We start from the raw sequence: 21,196 nt of genomic DNA on the forward strand, positions 1-21,196 counted from the left end.
CTTACTCAGTTTAAAAAAATTACTGATGACTCCAAAGGGATCATGCTGTTGTATGGGAAACTGTGTATTAAAGATGCTGATCTACAGTAATGCTTATACTTTGCTTGCAAAATTGGAGCATTCGGTTAAATCTGCCCTTCCAATGAAAAAAAGCTAATCTGAGGCCATGGTTCTGTGACCAACTGAGGTGGTCTAATTTCTTGGTGAGAAAATAGGTGGCTTGCTGTTGAAAGAGTTCAAAAAATAGGTGGCTTGCTGGTTCCTGAAAGCACTCACCTTCCTCTTCCTGTCTCCAGCTCTTGTCTGATTGCACAGTAACACGGTTCAACTTGCCATGCTGCTAAAAAGTGCTCTTTAAAAATTTGTGGGGTAAGTCTTTTACTGTTTTAGCCAGTTGAATTGATTTACTGTGCAAGCAGGTAACTGCCAAAAACAGCGTAAGTTAAACAGTTGGAGTGTACTGGGACTGTGGGACTAGAATAAGGGAAAGGATTCTGAGACTAAGAAGGAACAGTGAGACACCTCTTCCTTTTTGTAGCAGCAGGTTACCCTGTCAATAACTAATGTGTATAGACCAAACTAGTATGAAACCACAGCAGACTGAATTTCAGGCTCTTATGCAAGAGTTGCTAGAGTTATCGAAAAACTTTTATAAGAAGGTGAATATGGATATCCTTACCTTCTCTTTGGAAAGAGCTTCTGTTCAAATTTAAAATAGTGTATCAGTCTGAATACGTTGTTTAAATCCTCATAGTTCAGTTTTCAGTTGCTACATAGATAAAATTGTGGAGCAGCTTAATTATATTTTTCATGTTCTTTTAAGACTTCTATTACACAAAGTTGTGGTGATGAGTAATACAGCTGTACGGTACATTAAAACACTGGCAGCTGTGGTAATTCTTGTGCATGATTCCTTGCTATCTTGTAGTTTGAATGGTTTTGTTAGCCTTAAAGTGGTTTGTTTTGTCGTGTCACTGTTTTTGTGATGATTAGGTAGTGTTTTACTTAGGCTCTCAGGAGATACAGTTCATTACACATAGATTCTACATTTCAAGACATAATTACACGAATCTTACATTTTCAGCTTTCCTTTATCTTATTCACACAAATCTGTTCAAATATATCTGTTGGAATTGAAGAAGTGCTTTAATATAACTGCTGATTATCTCCACTCTTTCAGTCTGGAATCGAGCTGTTTGTGAACAGGCTTGACTCTGTAGAGTCTGTCCTTCCCTACGAATATACTGCGTAAGTGTATTATACTGTTTATGTCATTGTAGTTGTCAGTTCTTCCAAAAAGGTGAATTTAACTTACCTGAAAACTATTATCTAGATCTTGCTACAGTAGTATGCCAGTGAGGAATATCTATCCATTTTGCTGACATAAGTTTGCAGATACAGAATTTTCAATGAGCAGATAGATGCATACATTGCTTACTTCTCAGTCGTCTTTGCTCATACTGTAGAAGTAGTGCCTGGATTTTTAGGCCCTCATGTAGGTCGAATCACTGCTTTAGCAGGTTAAAATGATTGTGTATATATAATACTTACTCTTCTGCATTAGTTGTCACTTTATAGATCAAAGTATTACTACTGTCTTTAGTTGCCTATAGCCAGATGAGTTAAAGTGGTAATGAGGTGTGAACTTCCCATCAATTATCTTAATGAGGTGTTAAATGTTTTCTTAGTACACAGCATAGGAGTGCACAAAATGTATCAGTGCCTAGTACCTTTAGGTAAAGTTGTTACTTCAAGGAATAATTTGACTGTTAACCTTGGAGAGGTTAAGCACTAGTTATGTCTACACTTTAATGCATACAGACGTGATATACTTGAAATTAGGCTGGAAAAATGTGTGTGGGTTTTTTTGGTTTGGCTTTTTTTTTTTGCTTTTATTATTCCCCCTGCCCGAGAATCTGGCCTGCATGCTTTTCTCTCAGAGCCATCATGAAACTCTTATGAAAGTTTAATTCTTGGCTAAAATCCCTGTTCAAACAGGAAAATTCTAATTATTTAAGGAAATTATTATGCTACGTTTCATATAAATTGAGCTCTGAAATAGCTGATTAAGAGGTTTGATTATTGGTTTTGTTTTGTTTGTTTCAAAATGGGACTGTGATTTTCACACTTTGCAGGTTCAGGGAAGAAACTGTTGTCTAGAAGGAAAGCTGTATAGTTCCTTTACTTGTGGTGAAGGTGTTGATTTGGGAGCACGGTTTGAGGTCTAATATTTGCAGCTGAGAATATTTTATTAACTTTTGTATCTTTCTCTAATTCAGGTTTGATTTTTGTCAAGCAGAAGGGAAGAAGCGTCCCTCTGAAAACCTTGGCCAAGTATTGTTTGGAGAGAGGATAGAACCATCTCCTTACAGGGTTTGTTCTCTGACAAGGGGTATTCGGTAATACATACGTTCAAATGTAACCAAAGGAGATGAGAACCTTGAAGATCCTCTTCACAAGGGCTTTGCCTCCAAAGAGGTTCAAAATCTGAAATTCCACATAATAGAAGTCTGTCAATTTAATCTAATTGTAACTGTGCACTTTGCATCATGAAGCTGTAGCCTCAAGTGCCCTGGAGGTTATCTTCTCTCTTTGGAACCTGCCAAAACCTGATTGCTCCTCAGCTGTCCCTTTATTAGAGAGAATTGAGTATTATTTATTGGAACCAGATCTGAAAGCACCACAGCTGTAAAATGGAAGAATTAGAAATGGTGTTAGCCAGCTTGTCTTCTGGTGACTGAAGCTCTTGCCTTCTGTCCTACATGTAGTAGGAGAGAAAGTTATCAATTGAATCTGCCTGGGACAGCATTGCTGCTGTGAGGTCAAATGACTTGCCTGTTAAATTGTTGCAGAAAACAGTTTCTACCAGTAACGGGGAGCTCTTAGTGTAGGGCTCCTACAGTGAGCACAGGAGGGTTTTATAGCGCACACACTGATGTAAAAACCTCCTCTGGAGGGTTAATATATGTAGTCTTCGTAATTTGTTAGGTGGTTTTATTATAATAGTACAGGCAATTATAAATGCATGGGAGAAACTTGTTAAATGCTGAAATGACACAAAGTTTGTTAGAAGTTTTTTGCTCATATGTCTTTCATTTTTCTTAGTTCACATTCAACAAGAAGGAGACATGTAAATCTGTTTGTACAAAAACATATGATACCACAAAGCCAGAAGATAAACAGAAATTAGACTTTTTGAAAAAAAGTATGCTACTGAATTATCAACATCATTGGTAAGTTGATATCAAAATTCATAAATAGTTAGCCTAGTATTTTGGTGTTAATTAAATTTAGGTTATCATTTTGTGTTTGCAAAGTAATACAGATTGAACACTAGGTATTTGCACTGAATCTATTCCCCTTCTGTTCTTGCAAGACATGTTATATTGTTTTTCTTCATAAAAAAATTCTTTCACTTGAAGGATAAGCACCTGGTATAATGAAAATCAGTCTGTTTTCAAACACAAGGCCTTGTGTGTTTTTTATGCTGCCTCCATGCTTACTGTAAAATACTGCTATTTCTTTGCATCTGTAAATGTACAAGTTAATCCTGCCCTAGCTTGAGGAAAGTCTTAAGGGACCTTCATTCTGTTACTGTGTTGTCTTTGTTTTCCTCGAGAGCCTTTGCATTCCCCTTCAAACGCAGTGTCCAAGAGATTGGATCAATGGTTCCAAAAGTTTTATGCAAAGTTTGTTTCTCTTATAGAATATGGAAGTGAAAGGTGGTTAGTGAAAATTAATCAATGAAATAATTTTGAGAAACTCATAAATACTTGGTCCTTTCCTGAGTCCTTGTATAACCATCTGAGTCATCTTGGAGCGTGCTGGGGCTCTGTTTCTGTTTGTTCGTTGAGGTCCTCTTCCAGTGGGCACTAAGGGTGGGGCAGGGCTGAAGTGTCGGCTGAATCTCATGCTGATTTTCCGTTAGGATTGTCACCATGCTCTGCACCGACATCCGAGAGCTGGAAAATGTTTTGAGCAGGCTCCATCTTGACACTGAAAATACCCAGCCACGCTATCAGTGTTCGTATAGTGCTTTTGTATGTTGGTATGCTGTGCTAAAGCAGCCTTTGGGTGGAAGGAACAACTTTGGGATGAGGTTGTCAGAGTTCCTGTGGTGTGTCTTTGCAAGTAATACATGAGCATGATTAACCAGTGTTGCCCATATGGTTCTAAATATGTGTTCCCTGTTTCACAGAAACAAACATTTTGTTCTTCGTCTAGTTAGATTAAAACTTTCTGGGTATGTTAGTAAAAATGCAGTTGAAATATCAAATGTTGCCACTGTCATTAAATGTTTTTCTGTCATGCCACATTCCATTTCTTTGGTTTTGAAATGGCTACCTGTGCTGGAAAGGCAATGAGTGCATTTTCTACAGTTCTTGGGAACTGATGTGGGGTATCCCTTTTCAGGGATAAACTATGGCTTGCTGATGTAAATCTTTCTGGGAACCTCTTGAAAATTGGTGTAGTTGGAAGCTGACAGATCAGGTCAGAAGGATTCACAGGCAATAGCCATATGTTCACATAGGTGAACCAGGAAGTAATAAAGAAGCCCTGAAAGGTACAGCTACATTTGCAGGGATTCAAAGTGTATATACCTAATGCTGAAATAAGTAGAGCTTCAACTATGCTGGATTTGGTTATATTCCTATTAAATACTGCATATATTTATAATATTTACACCACTTTGCATTTCACTGATGCATGTTGGTCTGGCATAAAGCTTCAGCTTTAAAAGTTTGTGTATGTTTTAGTGTATAGATGAAAAATAGTTTCCCAAGGGTATAATCCTGTCACTCTTTCAAAGAAATTAAGTTTTTTTAGGAAAACTTGAAACTTAAGCTGACAGAAACTGAAACAGACCTGTGTAAAACTAATCACACAGACAAGTACTTTAGACTGTTTCCACACCCCCACCCCCTTAGATTTAAACTGTATTACAAATGTGTTTAGTGTATTTAAATATATTTTTTAGCTGGTATGACTTTGACAGGACTGTTCAGATTTTAGTTAGATGTAGTTCTGTGTTTCAGTGTGAAAACTTACCTTTAAATTTAGGGTACTATATATATATATTCTTAGTTCTTTTAATAGCACTTCTACATTTAATTTTTTTGCTACGCCCACTGCCCTAAAACTTTAGAACTAGTGGCGTGAAGAACCCCTGTTTATGTCTGTCTGGTAATGATAATCCTTCTCAGCCACAGCTTCACAAAATGGAAGTGGCTGGATTTTGTGATGAATGATGTGTGGTCCAGGGGTATGTTGTACAGGGATCAGCAAGGTAGCATAAGTGAGGATTTAGTAGAGGTTTATTATCCAGCTTCAATTTATCATAAAATTCCTGGGGAACACAGATGGTGCAAAGTACTTTTAAGGTTTTAAAAGCCACTTAGTAAGATTAGGGATTGACATACTGAATTGGACTCAACAGCCATACTGGTATCTTGGCTGACAATGTTCATAACCAGATGTTCTTGGGAGACATATAAGAACACCTTTGTATAGCATATTTGCCCACATGTATAATCTCTTCAAGTCATTTTAAATTTGAAGATTAACTGTGAAAAATGATTTGCGTCTTAAACCATCAATTTGTTCCAGCATTGCTGCTTGAAGGCAGCTCAGTATGTCTTTGCTGCAGAAGATGCAAGGGAAAGCCTTAACTCCAGCCAAACTCATTTGCAATAGATTAATGCTTTACCTGGTTTTGATAATGAAATTAAAATACTAACGAAAGCAAGAGGTATCTCTAGCATATATTATGGAGGTAAAATTCCAAATATGGAATCATAGAATCATTTAGGTTGAAAAATACCTTTAGGGTCACCAAGCCCAACTGTGTGATGGGCTGACCCTGGCTCTACACCAGGTGACCACCAAAGCCACTCTATCACTCCCTTCCTCAGCTGGACAGGGGAGAGAACATACAATGAAAGGTTCATGGGTCGAGATAAGGACAGGGAGAGATTGCTCAGCAATTACCATCGTGGGCAAAACAGATTCTACTTGGGAAACTGGTTTAATTTATTATGAATCAAATCACAGTAGGGTAATGAGAAATAAAATCAAATCTTAAAACACCTTCTCGCCATACCTCCCTTCTTCCTGGGCTCAACTTCACTCCCTGTTTCCTTTACGTCCTCCCTTCACAGTGGCACAGCGGGATGCGAAATGGGGGTTGCGGTCAGTTTATTACATATTGTCTCTGCCACTCCTTCCTTCTCAGGAGGAGGACTTCTCATGCTCTTTCCCTGCTCCAGCATGGGGTCCCTTCCATGGGAGACAGTTGTCCATGAACTTCTTCAACGTGAGAACTTCCCACAGAATCACAGAATGGTTGGGCTTGGAAGGGACCTCTGGAGATCATCTAGTCCAGCCCCACTAAAAGAAGCAGGGTCACCTAGAGCAGGTTGCATAGGATCATGTCCAGGTGGGTTTTGAGTACCTTCGGAGAAGGAGACTCCACAACCTCTCTGGGCAGCCTGTTCCAGTGCTGTGTCATCCTTGAGGTAAAGAGGTTTTTCCTCATATTCAGATGTAACTTCCTGTGTTTCAGTTTGTGCCCATTGCCCCTTGTCCTGGCACTGGGCACCACCGAAAAGAGCCTGGCCCCATTGTCCTGACACTGACCCTTAAGATATTTGTAGAAATTGGTAAGATGCCCTCTTCTTCTCTTCTCCGGGCTAAACAGGCCCAGCTCTCTCAGCCTTTCCTCATAAGGGAGGTGGCTCTAGGCCCCTCACCATCTTTGTAGCCCTCTGTTGGACTCTTTCCAGCAGTTCCCTGTCTCTCTTGAACTGGGGAGCCCAGAATGGCACACAGTACTCCAGATGCAGTCTCACTAGGGCAGAGGATCACCTCCCTCAACCCACTGGCCACGCTCTTCCCAATGCACCCCAGGAACCCACTGGCCTGCTGGGCCACCAGGGCACACTGCTGGCCCAGGGGCAACTTGCTGTCCACCAGAACTCCCGGGTCTGTCTCCACAGAGCTGCCTTCCAGCAGGTCAGCCCCCAGCCTGTACTGGTGTGCGGGGTTGTTCTTCCCCACGGGCAGGACCTTACACTGGCCTTTGTGGAACTTCATTGGGTTCCTCTCTGCCCAGCCCTCCAGCCTGTCCAGGTCTCGCTGAACGGCAGTGCAGCCTTCTGGGGTATCAGCCGCTGCTCCCAGCTCTGTACCATCAGCAGACTTGCTGAGGGCACACTCTGTCCCTTCATCCAGGTCACTGATGAGTATGTTGAACAGGACTGGACCCAGCAGTGACCCCTGGGGAACACCCCTGGCTACAGGCTCCAGATGGACTCTGTGCCATTGATCATAGCTTTCTGAGGTCTGCCATTCAGGCTGACATTCTTCAAGAACTGCTCCAGCATGGCTCCCTTCCACAGGGTGCAGCTCTTCAGGAACGGACTGTTCCAGCATGGGTCCTCCGCAGGGTCACAAGCCCTGCCAGCAAACCTGCTCCAGCGTGGGCTCCTCTCTGCACAGGGCCCACAGGTCCTGCCAGGAGCCTGCTCCCACGTGGGCTTCCCACAGGATCACAGCCTTCTTTGGGCATCCATCTCCACTGGTGTGGGGTCTTCCACAGCCTGTATCTGCTCCACTGTGAACCTCCGTGGGCTGCAGGGGAATCTCTGCTTTGATACCTGGAGCATCTCTTCTCCCTCCTTCTTCCCTGACCTGGGTATCTGCAGTGTTGTTTCTCGCAAATATTTTCACTCCTCTCTCTGGCTGAAGTTGCCATTGCACCACTTCCTCGCTCCCCACCCCACTCCTGCTTCCCTTCTGAAATATATTAGCCCAGAGGTGCTACCACTGTTGCTGATGGGCTCACCCTTGGCCAGCAGCAGGTCCGTGTTGGAGCTGGCTGGTATTGGTTCTGTTGGACATAGTGGAAGCTTCTAGCAGCTTCTCACAGAAGCCACCCCCACTACCAAAACCTTGACACACAAACCAAATAGAAACATAACCTAACACTGTCAAGTCCACCACTAACCATGTCCCTAAGTGCCACATCTACACTTCTTTTAAATACTTCCAGGGACAGTGTCTCAACCACTTCCCTGGGCAGCCTGTTCCAATGCTTGGCAACCCTTTTGGTGCAGAATTTTTTCCTAATATGCAATCTAAACCTGCCTTGGTGCAACTTGAGTCTGTTTCTTCTCCTATTGCTTGTTATACCTGGGAGAAGAGGCTGATACCCATCTTGTCATGACCTCCTTTCAGGTAGTGGTAGAGAGTGGTAAGGTCTCCCCTCAGCCTCCTTTTCTCCAGGCTAAACAACCCCAGTTCCTCAGCCACTCCTCACAAGACTTGTGCCCCAGACCCTTCACCAGCTCCGTTGCCCGTCTCTGGACACGCTCCAGCACCTCAGTGTCCCTCTTGCACTGAGGGGCCCAAACCTGAACACAGGATTCGAGGTGCGGCCCCACCAGTGCTGAGTGCAGGGGGACAATCACTGCCCTGGCCCTGCTGGCCACACTGTTTCTGACACAAGCCAGGATGCTGCTGGCCATCTTGGCCACCTGGGCACACTGCTGGCTCATGTTCAGCCGGCTGTCAGCCAGCACCCCCAGGTCCTTTCCTACCAGGCAGCTTTCCAGCTGCTCTGCCCCAAGTCTGTAGTGCTGTGTGGGGCTGGTGTGACCCAAGCGCAGGACCCGGCACTTCTAGTTGAACCTCATACAATTGGCCTTATACAATATGGTCAAAGTGTAATGAATCCGCATCTGGAATAGCTCCTAACTAGCAACTCAATTGGACCTCATAGCAACATGGTGAAGCGAATAGGATTTGGTTGACATTGATGCTGCCTGTGACTGTGATAGTCTTTGGAGTCTCCTGAGAACCTGGAAACTGTGGTTTTGGAGGGCCTGTCTTCACCTCTTCCACTGTATCAGTATGAGCTAAGAACGTTGCTACTTCTGACTGATAGCTAATGGTAGGGGTGATGCAGATCTCTTCATGTTGTGTGAACAAAGGCATCAAGTGCAGCAGCTCTTTTTAGCCCTATCTGTTGGTGTGCTTTAAGAAATAGTGCTACTTTAGAGACTGTTACAATACACAACAGACTAAATAATGCTTTGGGTTTGTTGTCTGGAGTCATAATTCCTGTGCTTAATTAGGGATTCAAAAGTTCCTAATGAGGTATTATCAGGTATCTGTTAACATTAATAGCCTAGTGGTTATAATGATGAGACATGTAATTGTAAAGGATATTCAGTAGCTTGGTAAGTTTTACAAAAACTGTATGTTGTTAACTTTCAGTGGGATTTCTTTTTTCAAGAAGTGGCACTTGTCTCATGTCTTCATGTGTGAAGTTTATTAATAGACCTTTAAAAACATGCCTTAAAGCAATTAGTGTTGCCCTAAAGGCAGCTGCTGAATTTTAAATATTTGTTGAATTACTTCTTTTGGGATTTATGTTTTAGCTAGTTAAAACATTTTATACCATAAAGGAACGGGTGTGGGTTTTTTTAGTAGTTCCTCTTACAGAGGGACAGGGTGCTATTTTGGGTGTTTTTCTCTATGTTTGTAAGTATGGGTTTGGTTTTGACATTTCTACTGTTTGTATCATGTTGGATACTTGTCTTACTGTCTTATAATTTTCTGCAGCTCATGGAGTTGTGGGATTCCTCCAGAAATTTTTCATTGAAACTGAACTATAAACCTGCTGGGCTCAGGATTTATGGCTAATATGAATATAAATCTTGGGAGGCAATAAAATAAAAGCAGCAGGTAGACAATGGAGGGAGGTTTGAAAGTGATTGCTTTCCCAGCTGTGTGTGGCTTACAATTTTTTACTCATGTAAACCATCTAGTTAAAATACTGCATACTCTCAGGGAACTACAGCTGAGGTCAGTGGTCAGGAATTCACTTAAATAGCAAAAAACCCCCACCAAAACCCAAACCAAACCAAAAAAAGAACAAAAAACTCCTTGCACTTTAGGTTAAAGTGCCATGAAAAATGTATTTTGCAATGGAAAATCAATGAGGAAGCTGGAGAATTAATATGTGTGTAGACGTATTTTTTTGTGTGTGTTTTGTCTTAAACTTGAAATTATCAAGTTCATTTTAGCTGGTTTAGTGGATGATTTTGGCCATTTTAAAAGACAATATAATGAAGTTGTTAGGACTTTGGAGTGGGAGTTTTATGTATTGGGCTATAAGGGGACTTCAGAAACTAGTCCAGTGAATAGAATGTTTTGGTGGTCACAGAGTAAGCCTCCTACTTCCAAGGCACCTTCTAAAGAAATAGATTGATTTTTAAAATATTTTTTTCGTAAAAAAAGATAAAGTTTCAGTTGAAGAGCTGCATGCTTTTATCTCATCTGGAAATTGGATTGGCAATCAGTGTAATTTCATGGGTTAAGATTTAAAAGAAGTATTCTTGTAGTTAAAGCTTCCAGTAATGAATGTAGCAAAGTTAGATTAATATTAATCTGGTTTTGTTTCCATTATACTGTGTATTTTGAAAGATTGTGGAATGTCACTATGCCACTTACAGGATTGTGGACAACATGCCTGTGACCTGGTGTTATGATGTTGAAGATGGTCAGAGGTTCTGCAATCCTGGTTTTCCCATTGGCTGTTACATTACAGAAGATGGCCGTCCAAAAGATGCCTGTGTTATTAATGTATGTTTATGCAATTATTATTATTTTTTAAAACCCCCTTTCTACTAATTTAAAGACTGGCATTTCTCCTATGTCATGTTTCTATGGTGAGTTCTCACTATCTTAAGAACTCTTGTTGCCTAAAACTAGATGTTTTGTTATCTCTGCAAGTACCACAATTTGTAAGCCTCACCTAAGCCTAAGAACTTTGGTTCCTTCTGTTGCATAATACAGAAGGGCTCTGAAAGACAGAGGAGGTGAACATGCATGACATTAATACGTTTAAAGGATGAAGGAGAAAAAAAAACCCATGTCATCCTTCGTTTCCTAAACATTTGAAGGCTTGGACTTTACATTTTTGTGGGATAAAGGTGTTTTCATGGAAGCAGGTTTTCATAGATATATATGTACCACTGCATGGAAATTAATACTTCCAGAAGGATTGCTTTCCCTGAAACTGTGTGGGCTGATGGAAGAAGGCAGAATATAAGATTTCTGAGTGAACAAAACTGTGAGAGACAGATCTGCTGGATTAATGGGTGGAGGTCCAGATGAATGCACTGTAAGCATTATGGAAATAAGAATACAATAGAAAGTCCAGGGTGTCTAGATTACCACAAAACTCCGTGGAGAGGTCACTGAGAACCTGGAACAGGTTTTTGGTTTTATCAGATGAGTTGGTTTTACTTAATGGATCTTACCAAACCAACAGTTTCTGCCGTTTTCAATTTTATTTCCATGCCTCCATAATTAATTGGTTTCAGAGGCTCCATATGAATGGATGCATTTATGATCAGATATGTAATCTGGCAATATTCTTTTAATCTTTTTAAAATACTTGCTTTTAATAAGAGGAAAATAACCTTTGGAGTAATTGAAGGACTGTAGAAGAGCACTTCATCTATATAACATCTACATAACTATTCTCTAATTAGGGTGCTTTGTAGAAAGGGGTGGGGATAGAACTGTGAAGAAGTTCAATTCGGTAGACATAATGCTTGTGATTTAACAGCCTCCTTAACTGACTAAATTCCAAGCTGATGTTTCCCTTCACCTGAGATTTATATTCAGCGTTCTTGGCTGCTGCTTGCAGTTCATTCTTGTGCATCTTTGGTTTCAAATGTCAAGGCGGTGCTATCACAGAGAGCAATTATTTGCATTGTTTGTCTTGGAAGGTTCTGTTTAATCTATGAAAAATACACACATTTTAAAATAGCTGATGCTTTTGAATACCCTTCTGATATGAAAGTTGTCGCATAGTTATCCATTCAGTTTGCTACTTCAATTAAATAAAATAGAACATCTTCAGTTACTGACATAATAATTATATTTAAATTTATAAATATGTTTTATATTGAAATACTTTTTCTACTTTTCAGTTATAGTAGTTCTTAATGTTAACTTGTCTAATTTGTCGTCTTAATACAGGGAAGCATGTTACTGTCCTTGTATTCTCAGAATTCTGCTTTATTTTTGTAGGAGAACTTCTTGACAGAAAAACTGTATGCAGTCTAAAATTCTGTTATGTAAGCTTCTGTCTAAGGCTTTTATGATGTCCTTTTTGATTGTTTAACATCATCTTTTATCATTGCAGTCAGAATTTCATGAAAAAGATACTTTTTATATCTTCAACCATGTTGACATAAAAATATATTACCATGTTGTGGAAAATGAAGCTCTGGGAGCAAGACTAGTTGCTGCTAAACTTGAACCAAAAAGGTTGGTACTCATAAGTAACTTGTCATCAAACAGTGGTCCATCCCAAGATACTTGCTTTGATCTGGGGACCTGTTGCTAGTCAAAAATGTTTTTAGATACATGACTAGTAGATTAGCTTTCCTGTCAATTGATACAGTGTAATGTAGGACAGTCTAACATAATTTTGTTCTGGATTTGATAGGACTTTGTGCACTATTTCCTATTTGGGCCAAAAAAAGATAAACTAAAACCTGGAAGTGGTGTGTGTTCTGTGAAGCAGCCCTCATTTCCCTACTGGGGAGCATTTTGTTTTGTGACAGAATAGGCTGCCAGTGCCTGATGCAGGAGTAATCGGAGTGCAACATTTGATGTTTTCAGCAATGAGGATTCAAACTGAATGAATTCACAAATATATTTGTCAATTGTTCTGGTGTCTATGTGGCTTTTGCACAACTGATGACTGTTTTGTTATTTCTTAGCATCTTGTCTTTCCTTTCTTTTGTATTCTTGGTATAGCTGAGCTTGTTGCATTGTTGGTCCAGCATCACAATGAAAGTATTTTTTTCTGGCAGAAATTAGTAATTCTGTTGTAACTTCTCAAGTGTTTTCGATGTTCTCAGCAGTACTCACACTTCTTTAATTTTTGGTGCTCTGTTTTTGAGACTGTGCTCTCTATAGTTTTCTGTTTAGAAGAGACAACTTTTAAGAAGTTCAAGTATCAAGAAGTTCCTTATGAGTTCTGAATTTTATGAGGCATTAAGAACTATTTTTGCAATTTAAGCAAATTTAAGCAATTTAAGGGAAGAATCCTGGAGGAAATCGATGCTTTTGCCAGATGAATGCATTTTTTCTCAAAGGTGTTGTCAGTGAAGCTGCTTTCATTCTGTGTTTTTTCTTCCCGCAGTTATAAGCATACTCATCCAGACAACCCTGATTGCTCAGGAATACCTATGGATATAAGTAATAAGGCTAATGGAGAAGTCAAAATTGCTTACACATACTCAGTTTCTTTTCAAGTGAGTACTAAGCTTTCTGTGGTAGTTACCTCTTAAAATCATGCATTAATACTCTGAATTACAAAGATGGACAAAATTTATCTCGGAATACTAAATTTGTGGTTTTAAAATGTTATTTGAACTGGAATGTCAAAGATGGCTTGGGATTTAACCACACACTTTACAGGTTTGTATACCACCCAGCACACACTGAATGTGAAATGCATATGTGTTTTTTTAAAAAGAATCACATTTTCTGTGTTTACCTGGGCTTTCTGGTAGATTATTTTTTATCCAAGCTCTTTAAGTCTGAGAAATTGTGTGTTTCGTCAAATGACTGTTGTAGGTAGGTTGAAGCTGATCATTTTTTGCTCTCCTGCTGCAAAAGTTGTCTCCCCTCCAAGATCTTCCTTCCATGGAAATCAGTAAAAGGGTAGGAAGCTGGTATTCTTTTGTTCCTCTGTTCTCTATTTAAAAACAGAGGAGCAGTATATTGAGCAACTGCAGGGAGCAGTGATGCTTGAGGATGTCTCATTCTGGTGACTAGCAAGAAAGGTTTCTTTATTTTTGAATTGAGTTTGTTGTACAAATTGTTTCCCAACATTTCCCCCTCTTTCCCAAACTGTTTCCCTATTAGTCTAAGACCTCAAAATGCAAGTGACTCGCTAAAAAGTGCAGTTTATAACTGATTGGATTTCTTGACAACTTGTGTATGTATTGGAGGGATAGTTCACACACAGCAATTCATATTTTCATATTTTCACATTTTCAACATCAGTAATTCCATGATTCTTCTGGACATGAAGGAATCTACTCCTTTTTTCTTTCCTTGTATTTACAGACTTTAATTAAAATCTTGGCAATTAATAGATTAAAAAATAGCAATAAGGCAATTTTTTGTTTTTGTTTAACCTTTTTCTTGTTCTGATTGCAAGATCAATGGTGTCTTTCAAAATGATAGGCTGTTGTTATATCAAGGCTCTTCATATATCTTTCTTAATTCTGGACTTGTAGCCTGCCTGTAAGATTCAGTTCAACTGTGGCAAAATGGAGACTAAATAGTTGATCTTTAAAGTTAATTGGAGGGTAGCATTGAGTTCGGGTGCAGGATCCGCCACCACTGTTGTAAGAAGTATGCAGTAACACGCTGGTCTTAAAATATCATTATATTGCCACAGTATCCCATGCATGAACGCCTCTTATTTCTTATAAGCTGATATAGCAGTGTTTGTAGAATTACCATGATGATTCTTTGCTCTAGTAACGTATTGGATTACATCATAAAGTTCAAAATACAATAAATGGGATAAGAAAAATATTCAGAAGGGGTTATATTATGGATGACATAATAATTCTATTTTGAGAAATTATATCAGTTACGATGCTGAAATTAATGTGTAATCTGAAAAGCAAGTACTTCTGGAAACCTGTGAGAAATTAGTAATTAAGAATGACCTTAGCTTCATGCTATTAGAGTGTTTCTCTTACAAAAACAATTACGTGCCCAGCTCTGTGTGTGTTAGTGTCCCGTGCACAGTGTTGCATCACTTGAAGGTCATCTTCTGAAATTCCATCAGGTTGGCGGATCAAGTAATCTCAGGAAGACAAGAAAAAAGGCAGTGTAGGTATGGGGAAAAATGCGATTCTGTCCTAGAACCATTGATACTGATTGCTTGCTTTGAGACCTAGTTTTATTGTCTCAGTGAACTAGATACATTATCTTGGCTAAATTTTTTAACTTGCTGGGTTTTATATTTTCAAAACCTGGCTTTACTGGAGAGAACTCTTGCTCTGGTATGTTATAAATTACGGAAATAAAATCCTGTCAGAAAGACACCTAGCCATTTTTATTGTTACTAGCGTTTATGGTTTAATAGCAATCTTCAGGTTGATCAGCACTGTTTATTCTTTTTTTCATGTTTACTCTGCAAAATAAAACAAAGAAAAGTTTTTTGAAGTTTTGAATGTTCAGTCTGAGTAAGTATAATCTGTTGAAATGCCTGAAGGAATTATTTGTTCCCCTCTACAAACAGTGTAAGTTCTGTAGTATTGTTTCCCCATCTGTTCTGCAGTATAAACTGCACGTAACTGGATTGGTAGTTGGTACTGAAATGATGTTATATGAAAGCAAAGGATAATTTGCACAGAGTACTATCTAGAAAGTAGAATATAATGCTGGAGACTATATAGCAGAGTTTAGTTTCTCAGCATCTGTGTGTTGCCTTATGCTAAGGAATGCATGTTCTTTTATTATTCTGCTCTTTATTTGAATTCCAGATGAATTATGTAATTCTTGAAGGGAGGAAGCACAATTGAATTAATTTGATAGGCCTTTATGCTTTAAGACATGGATGCTCAATACTATTCAGAAAATACTTTGGCTTAGATTGTGTGGTCAAATCTTAGGTTAGTTCTAGGTAGCCATTACTAGACTATTCTCTTTAAGGCATGCAACATGAAATTTCCAATTTGTCATGAGACTTACGATTGCTTTGCATGAACATCCACTTGTAAATGTACAAGTTGGATACTGACTGTATCTGAAACTGATGTATTTAATCTTTCAGGAAGAAAAAAATATAAGGTGGGCATCAAGATGGGATTATATTTTGGAATCCATGCCTCACACTCATATTCAGTGGTTTAGGTGAGAAGAAAGTTTGTCTTCAAGTGTACTTTACTGAATTGTATATACTGCAATTTGAATGATGATTTTTGTAATTATTTTTTTTTAATTCAGTATTATGAACTCCTTGGTGATTGTCCTCTTTCTGTCTGGAATGGTAGCTATGATTATGTTGAGGACACTGCATAAAGACATCGCAAGATACAATCAGATGGATTCCACTGTAAGTATAAAATGTACCTCCTAAAATTTATTTGGAATGTAATTTTTTCAGCTAAATGTTTTTCTGTAACAGGCTATTTAAATGGCAATCTACTGTATTAAAACAGGTGTATTTCCTTTACAGGAAGATGCTCAGGAAGAATTTGGCTGGAAACTGGTTCATGGTGATATTTTCAGGCCCCCAAGAAAAGGAATGCTGTTGTCTGTTTTTGTAGGCTCTGGCACACAGATCTTAATAATGACTTTTGTTACCCTGTGTAAGTAATGGAGTGGAGAGGAGTTAGTTGAGTACAGATGATTTTTCACTGTTAATTGCATAGTACTAGTAAAAATAGTGGTATGGTTTTTGTCTAGAAAGAAGTCTTAATGTTAGAAACAGCTGAGCTGATACAGTCGACATGCAACTTAGTATGCATAGATTTTAAGATAACTGATATACTGGCTTTAAGTCAAATGTTTAGTTAATTTTAAAATTGTGTGTCTTCTGTTTCAGTTTTTGCTTGCCTGGGATTTTTGTCACCTGCTAACCGGGGAGCTCTAATGACTTGTGCTGTAGTTTTGTGGGTACTACTTGGAACTCCAGCTGGCTATGTTGCTGCCAGATTCTACAAATGTGAGTAAAAGTTATTTAAAATGACAAGGCTTAAGTTCATTAAAGTAAATTATCATCACAGAACTGACTTTTAGTTTGCAGTACTGTTTGTAGTTTCCCTTAGGGTAAGCTGGAGAAATGTACATACCTTAACAACAGAAAACACATAGAACACTGACATAGTTACATTAGGTTTGATGTTCATGCCTGAAGACCTTGATTTGCTCTTGCTACTACGTATTTATGGAACTGGGAACCAAATTCCATTTTACTAGTACTAAGCTCATTACATCAGACAGTTTTGTACTTCTGTTTCCTACAGTGTTGGGGCACAATGTTAACTTGCATTTAGTTTTAACTATCAGTGTTGCTTGGTAACTTTTTATTTTATTTCATTTTATTCTCTTCTCCCCCAGTCAAGAACCTCTGTTCTTGCACGCCTGAGATTTGTTGCCTCTTTTTAGCTAGTTCCTAGATCCCTGGGAGAGTGGTACTTATCAGACTGTGACAGGGGCACAGGGGGAAGGATTATTAGGTGTTCTGTAGTTGCAGAAATCAACTCAGTGGTGTTTGGGCACCTGACAGTAGTTGGTTGATACTGTTTTCCTTCACTAATCCCAGCTAGCTAATGTTTCAAGGCCTGCCTACCAACCTCGAACTGCTGCTGTACCCTCTGGTTTACTTTAAGGTGAAGTACAGCTTGTTTTAATTACCTTACTAAAGGTAAAAGACTCTATGACTGAGTGAACTGGATCCTTCAGACTATTTTAGTTCTGAACATAAGGGACTAGAGAAGGAATTTATTTCTGAACTTCAGCCTGGCAGTAGCCATTGGAGTTCTTTATTCTAACCATTTTGTAATTTTCATGTGTGGAGAACCACTGGGGAAAGAGGGTTTGTATTTTGTAAGGAATTTTCCACAATGGTAGTGACATGATAGTGAACTATTCTTTTTCCTAATCCTTGAGCCAATTAGACTTAAATGGAAAGAGACTTTTAGACTAAGAGCATAACTGAGGACAGAAGTACTCTTTATATTACGTGAATATTACGTGTTTTGAAGGATATTTTGAATTGTCTTGATGGTAAATTGAATCCTGTGTCTTTGGTGGAGAGGTAGTTAATAATAATTACACTTAATGGGAATAATTCAGTTGATACTTGAATATTGTGTTTAACTACAAAGACAGTGAGTGACTGGTGCAGAGATATTCTTGTTATAGCACAAGGTGGTCCATACATTGCATAGAGCATGTAAACGTGAATGTTTCTCCTTATAGTATACAAATAATGTGGGACATAAACCACAATGCAAATCAGATGGATATCCAGTTTTAAAAGGAGTGGGTCTTTTTTTTTTTTTTTAACATAGCATTTAAAAAGTGAAACCTGAGTTGAAATTAAATGGTTAATCATAATAACCAGTGCTATGTTCTACCAAGATTTTATGAAGAAATAGAAACTTAATTAAAATCACTCTAACCATAATCACTTCTGACTCTTGAAGTAAAGAAGCATGTCATTATGGCAGTGCTCTGATGAAATTGTCAGCTTCACTGAATTCCAGCAGGATATTTTCATTTGAAAGTATGCTGACTAGAATTTTTATAAGCATAGTGCAAATTCATAAAGATTTTCTTAATAAAGCTATCTTAATAAAGGTATCGCCACTGCTTAACGCTGTTAAGACTTAAGAGAACATCACTACTTCCTGTAAGCATGTTAGTCCTGACTTTCTTGTAGGAATCATAGGCAAGAATTATTTCAAGAAAACTGTTAAGATAGCTTTTCACATATTTATGTATTTTTTTCCTACTGACACCTGCAGTCAAATGCTGGAAAGCTTAAACTTCTTAATCACTCCAGATTTAAACTGTTCTTTAAAGACTGAAAAGTACTGCAAATCTGCTTCCCCCTTTTAGCAGAAAGAGTGGTCAGAGACCCAGTTTTAGTTATATACTTTTCTTGACCTTGGTCTGAGGCTTTGCTTTGCTTTGAAGCTCTGTGATTAAGCAGTATGTTCAATTTTATTACTGAGGATTTGGTTTACTGTGTTAAACTTGGCATGATAACACGTTATTTGAGTATTTGCGAGCTAAGTATAAGGGCTAAATGGACTGGAAAATTAATAGTTGTAAGATTAATGAATGTTTTGATGACTGTCAAATGTTTTAATACAGCATTTGGAGGTGAGAAGTGGAAAACAAATGTCCTGCTGACATCATTCCTTTGTCCTGGGTAAGTTGAGAATATTGCCATGATTAAAAGAATTAAATTGCTTCTCTGACATGCATAGCTAATAAGTTTCAGCTATACAAGTAAATGTTATTACATTGTCCCTTTATTCCAGAAGCTACAAGAATATCACAGCACTTTCGACAAAGATGAATATGTTAATGGCATATTGTCCTTAGATATTTTTTTTCAGTAAGCATTTGTTTACTCTCACAACATGAAGAAGTTGATTAAGAAAGAGCATTATGATAATACTAAGTTTTCGACAGGCACACTTTTTCATTGCTTGCTTTTACTCTCTAGGCTGTTTCCCTGACCACACTGTAGTTGGTCTTACATAGTGTCATACACTGTATAACCACTATGATAAATTTTTCTACTTAATCACAGCAAGCAGTCTTACCCTGAAGTGTAGTTAAGACAAGCATATATTTGAAATTGCTTAGTTGGAACGTCAGCTCCTGCTGAACTTCAGTGCCACCAGATTAACAAAGAATTGCCTGTCTGACCTCTTGCATTTTGATATTTTGTGTGTGTTATTTGGTTTTAACGGAGATTTACGCTAAGATCTTAATACAGTGCTATTGTTTTGTTAACATTGTTAAATATTAAGGAGTATTTCTGTGTTTTAAGTGTGTTACGTATTTTTCAGAATTGTATTTGCAGATTTTTTTATCATGAACCTCATTCTCTGGGGAGAAGGCTCTTCAGCAGCTATTCCGTTTGGTACTTTGGTTGCTATTTTGGCACTCTGGTTTTGCATATCTGTACCACTGACGTTTATTGGTGCCTATTTTGGTTTTAAGAAAAACGTAAGTGTTTTTGAGAAACTGTGTTGTAAGTGTATGTATACATATATATACACACACACACATATATATTCTTCACTGTATAGACTATGACTGAGGTAGCACCTAAGCATTGTCAGCTCCAGTTCCGTTTTGTTACTTTAGATCTGCATGAGATACCTGATCTTGGGATTCCAAGACTTTGATATTCAGTTGGTTGTTGTTGGTGATAGTTCTCTGCAATGATGAGGGTTATCATTGTATTTAATTGAGTGACTGCTCCAGATAAAGCAGTGATTTGGGTGTGGGTTTTCTTTTTTAGTTAGCATCTTTTCCATTACTAAAAGATTAGTTGACCCAGCCAAGCATAAGGGAAAGCAACTTACGCATTTCTGGTTTTCCCCCATGTTTTTTGTTACTGTCTGCCTTCTACACTGAGGATATTTTCTGATCAAATTGCTAGAGTTCTTGTGACATCTGTTTGCATAAGTGTTCTGTAAATGGTTATTCCTGCTTGGCAGACATTAATTGGGATTTACTCTGAAACTGATCAGTTTATTTATATGATGGCTCTTTCTGACACTGGTGACCAAACATTCTTAAATAATGAAATCGGTGCTTCTCTTTTTGCTTAAAAGTGGTTTATTGTGGCCCACAAACACAAAGATCTCAAAGTTCATATATTTCTGTGGTTTTCCTCTATAGGAAGCCAGAGTTCAAGCTCTCTGTAGCTCTCATGGAATACCTTCAGAGAACATTTAAGTATCTTAGAAGGCACTTTTTAAGTCGATTGTAGTTACTCTGTTTTTCTTAAGCAGAATTCTATGGTTTTTTTCTGATAACCATGTTGAAATTTCAGTAACCCCCCTGCATTGTACCTTTAAGAAAGGAGGATTTGATAAACTATAAGGCAACATGACAGGTGTCACAAATACATTCAAATCAAATCAGAAAGCAAGTACCTAGCAAGTGTCTATTGATGTTCTTCATGTAATCTTTACGAAAGGGGAGAGGTGGCTAAGTATGCATTTATCTGCCTTAGATTTTTTTCTCCCACCATGCTGATCTGTGCACGCATCTTAAATTAGAATTTAATTGCTAGATTGAATCCTCTCAGTTTGTAAGTTTCCCTTAATGTAATTCTTGGAGTAAATCCTGAAAAACAACGTACAGGGATTTTTAGGAGGGGAAAGCAAGAGGCTGCACCATCACTACCCCACAGCAGAAAAGTGAGAAATCAGCTCAGGCTCTGTAACAGATCACAGATAGGTAATCATAAAAAGGGAAGTCCAAAATATCTGCTGGTATGTTTTCAGTAAGAACTGTGTTTTAGCTTGTTTGCCTAACAAATGTTGGTGGCTAGGCTGGTAGCAAAAGCAGATGTAGTAGTAGCTGGGTATGCACATGCTCAAAA

The 21,196-nt window shown here is 38.5% G+C and overlaps 1 protein-coding gene across 1 annotated transcript in view; it reads left to right on the top strand.

The window, feature by feature from the left end:
* Positions 1-21,196, top strand: part of TM9SF2 (transmembrane 9 superfamily member 2) — a 30,731-nt gene that overhangs the window by 2,515 nt on the left and 7,020 nt on the right. Inside the window, exons 2-13 of the mRNA XM_080376277.1 lie at positions 1,181-1,248; positions 2,280-2,373; positions 3,106-3,233; positions 10,518-10,647; positions 12,221-12,345; positions 13,229-13,340; positions 15,887-15,966; positions 16,060-16,168; positions 16,292-16,424; positions 16,661-16,780; positions 18,940-18,997; positions 19,647-19,806. Of these exons, the coding sequence (XP_080232403.1) occupies positions 1,181-1,248; positions 2,280-2,373; positions 3,106-3,233; positions 10,518-10,647; positions 12,221-12,345; positions 13,229-13,340; positions 15,887-15,966; positions 16,060-16,168; positions 16,292-16,424; positions 16,661-16,780; positions 18,940-18,997; positions 19,647-19,806 (1,317 nt within the window). The remainder of the gene's footprint in view (positions 1-1,180; positions 1,249-2,279; positions 2,374-3,105; positions 3,234-10,517; positions 10,648-12,220; positions 12,346-13,228; positions 13,341-15,886; positions 15,967-16,059; positions 16,169-16,291; positions 16,425-16,660; positions 16,781-18,939; positions 18,998-19,646; positions 19,807-21,196) is intronic.

This window comes from Falco punctatus (genome assembly GCF_963210335.1).
Source record: "Falco punctatus genome assembly, chromosome: 2".
In the NCBI taxonomy this organism is placed as follows: Eukaryota; Metazoa; Chordata; class Aves; order Falconiformes; family Falconidae; genus Falco; species Falco punctatus.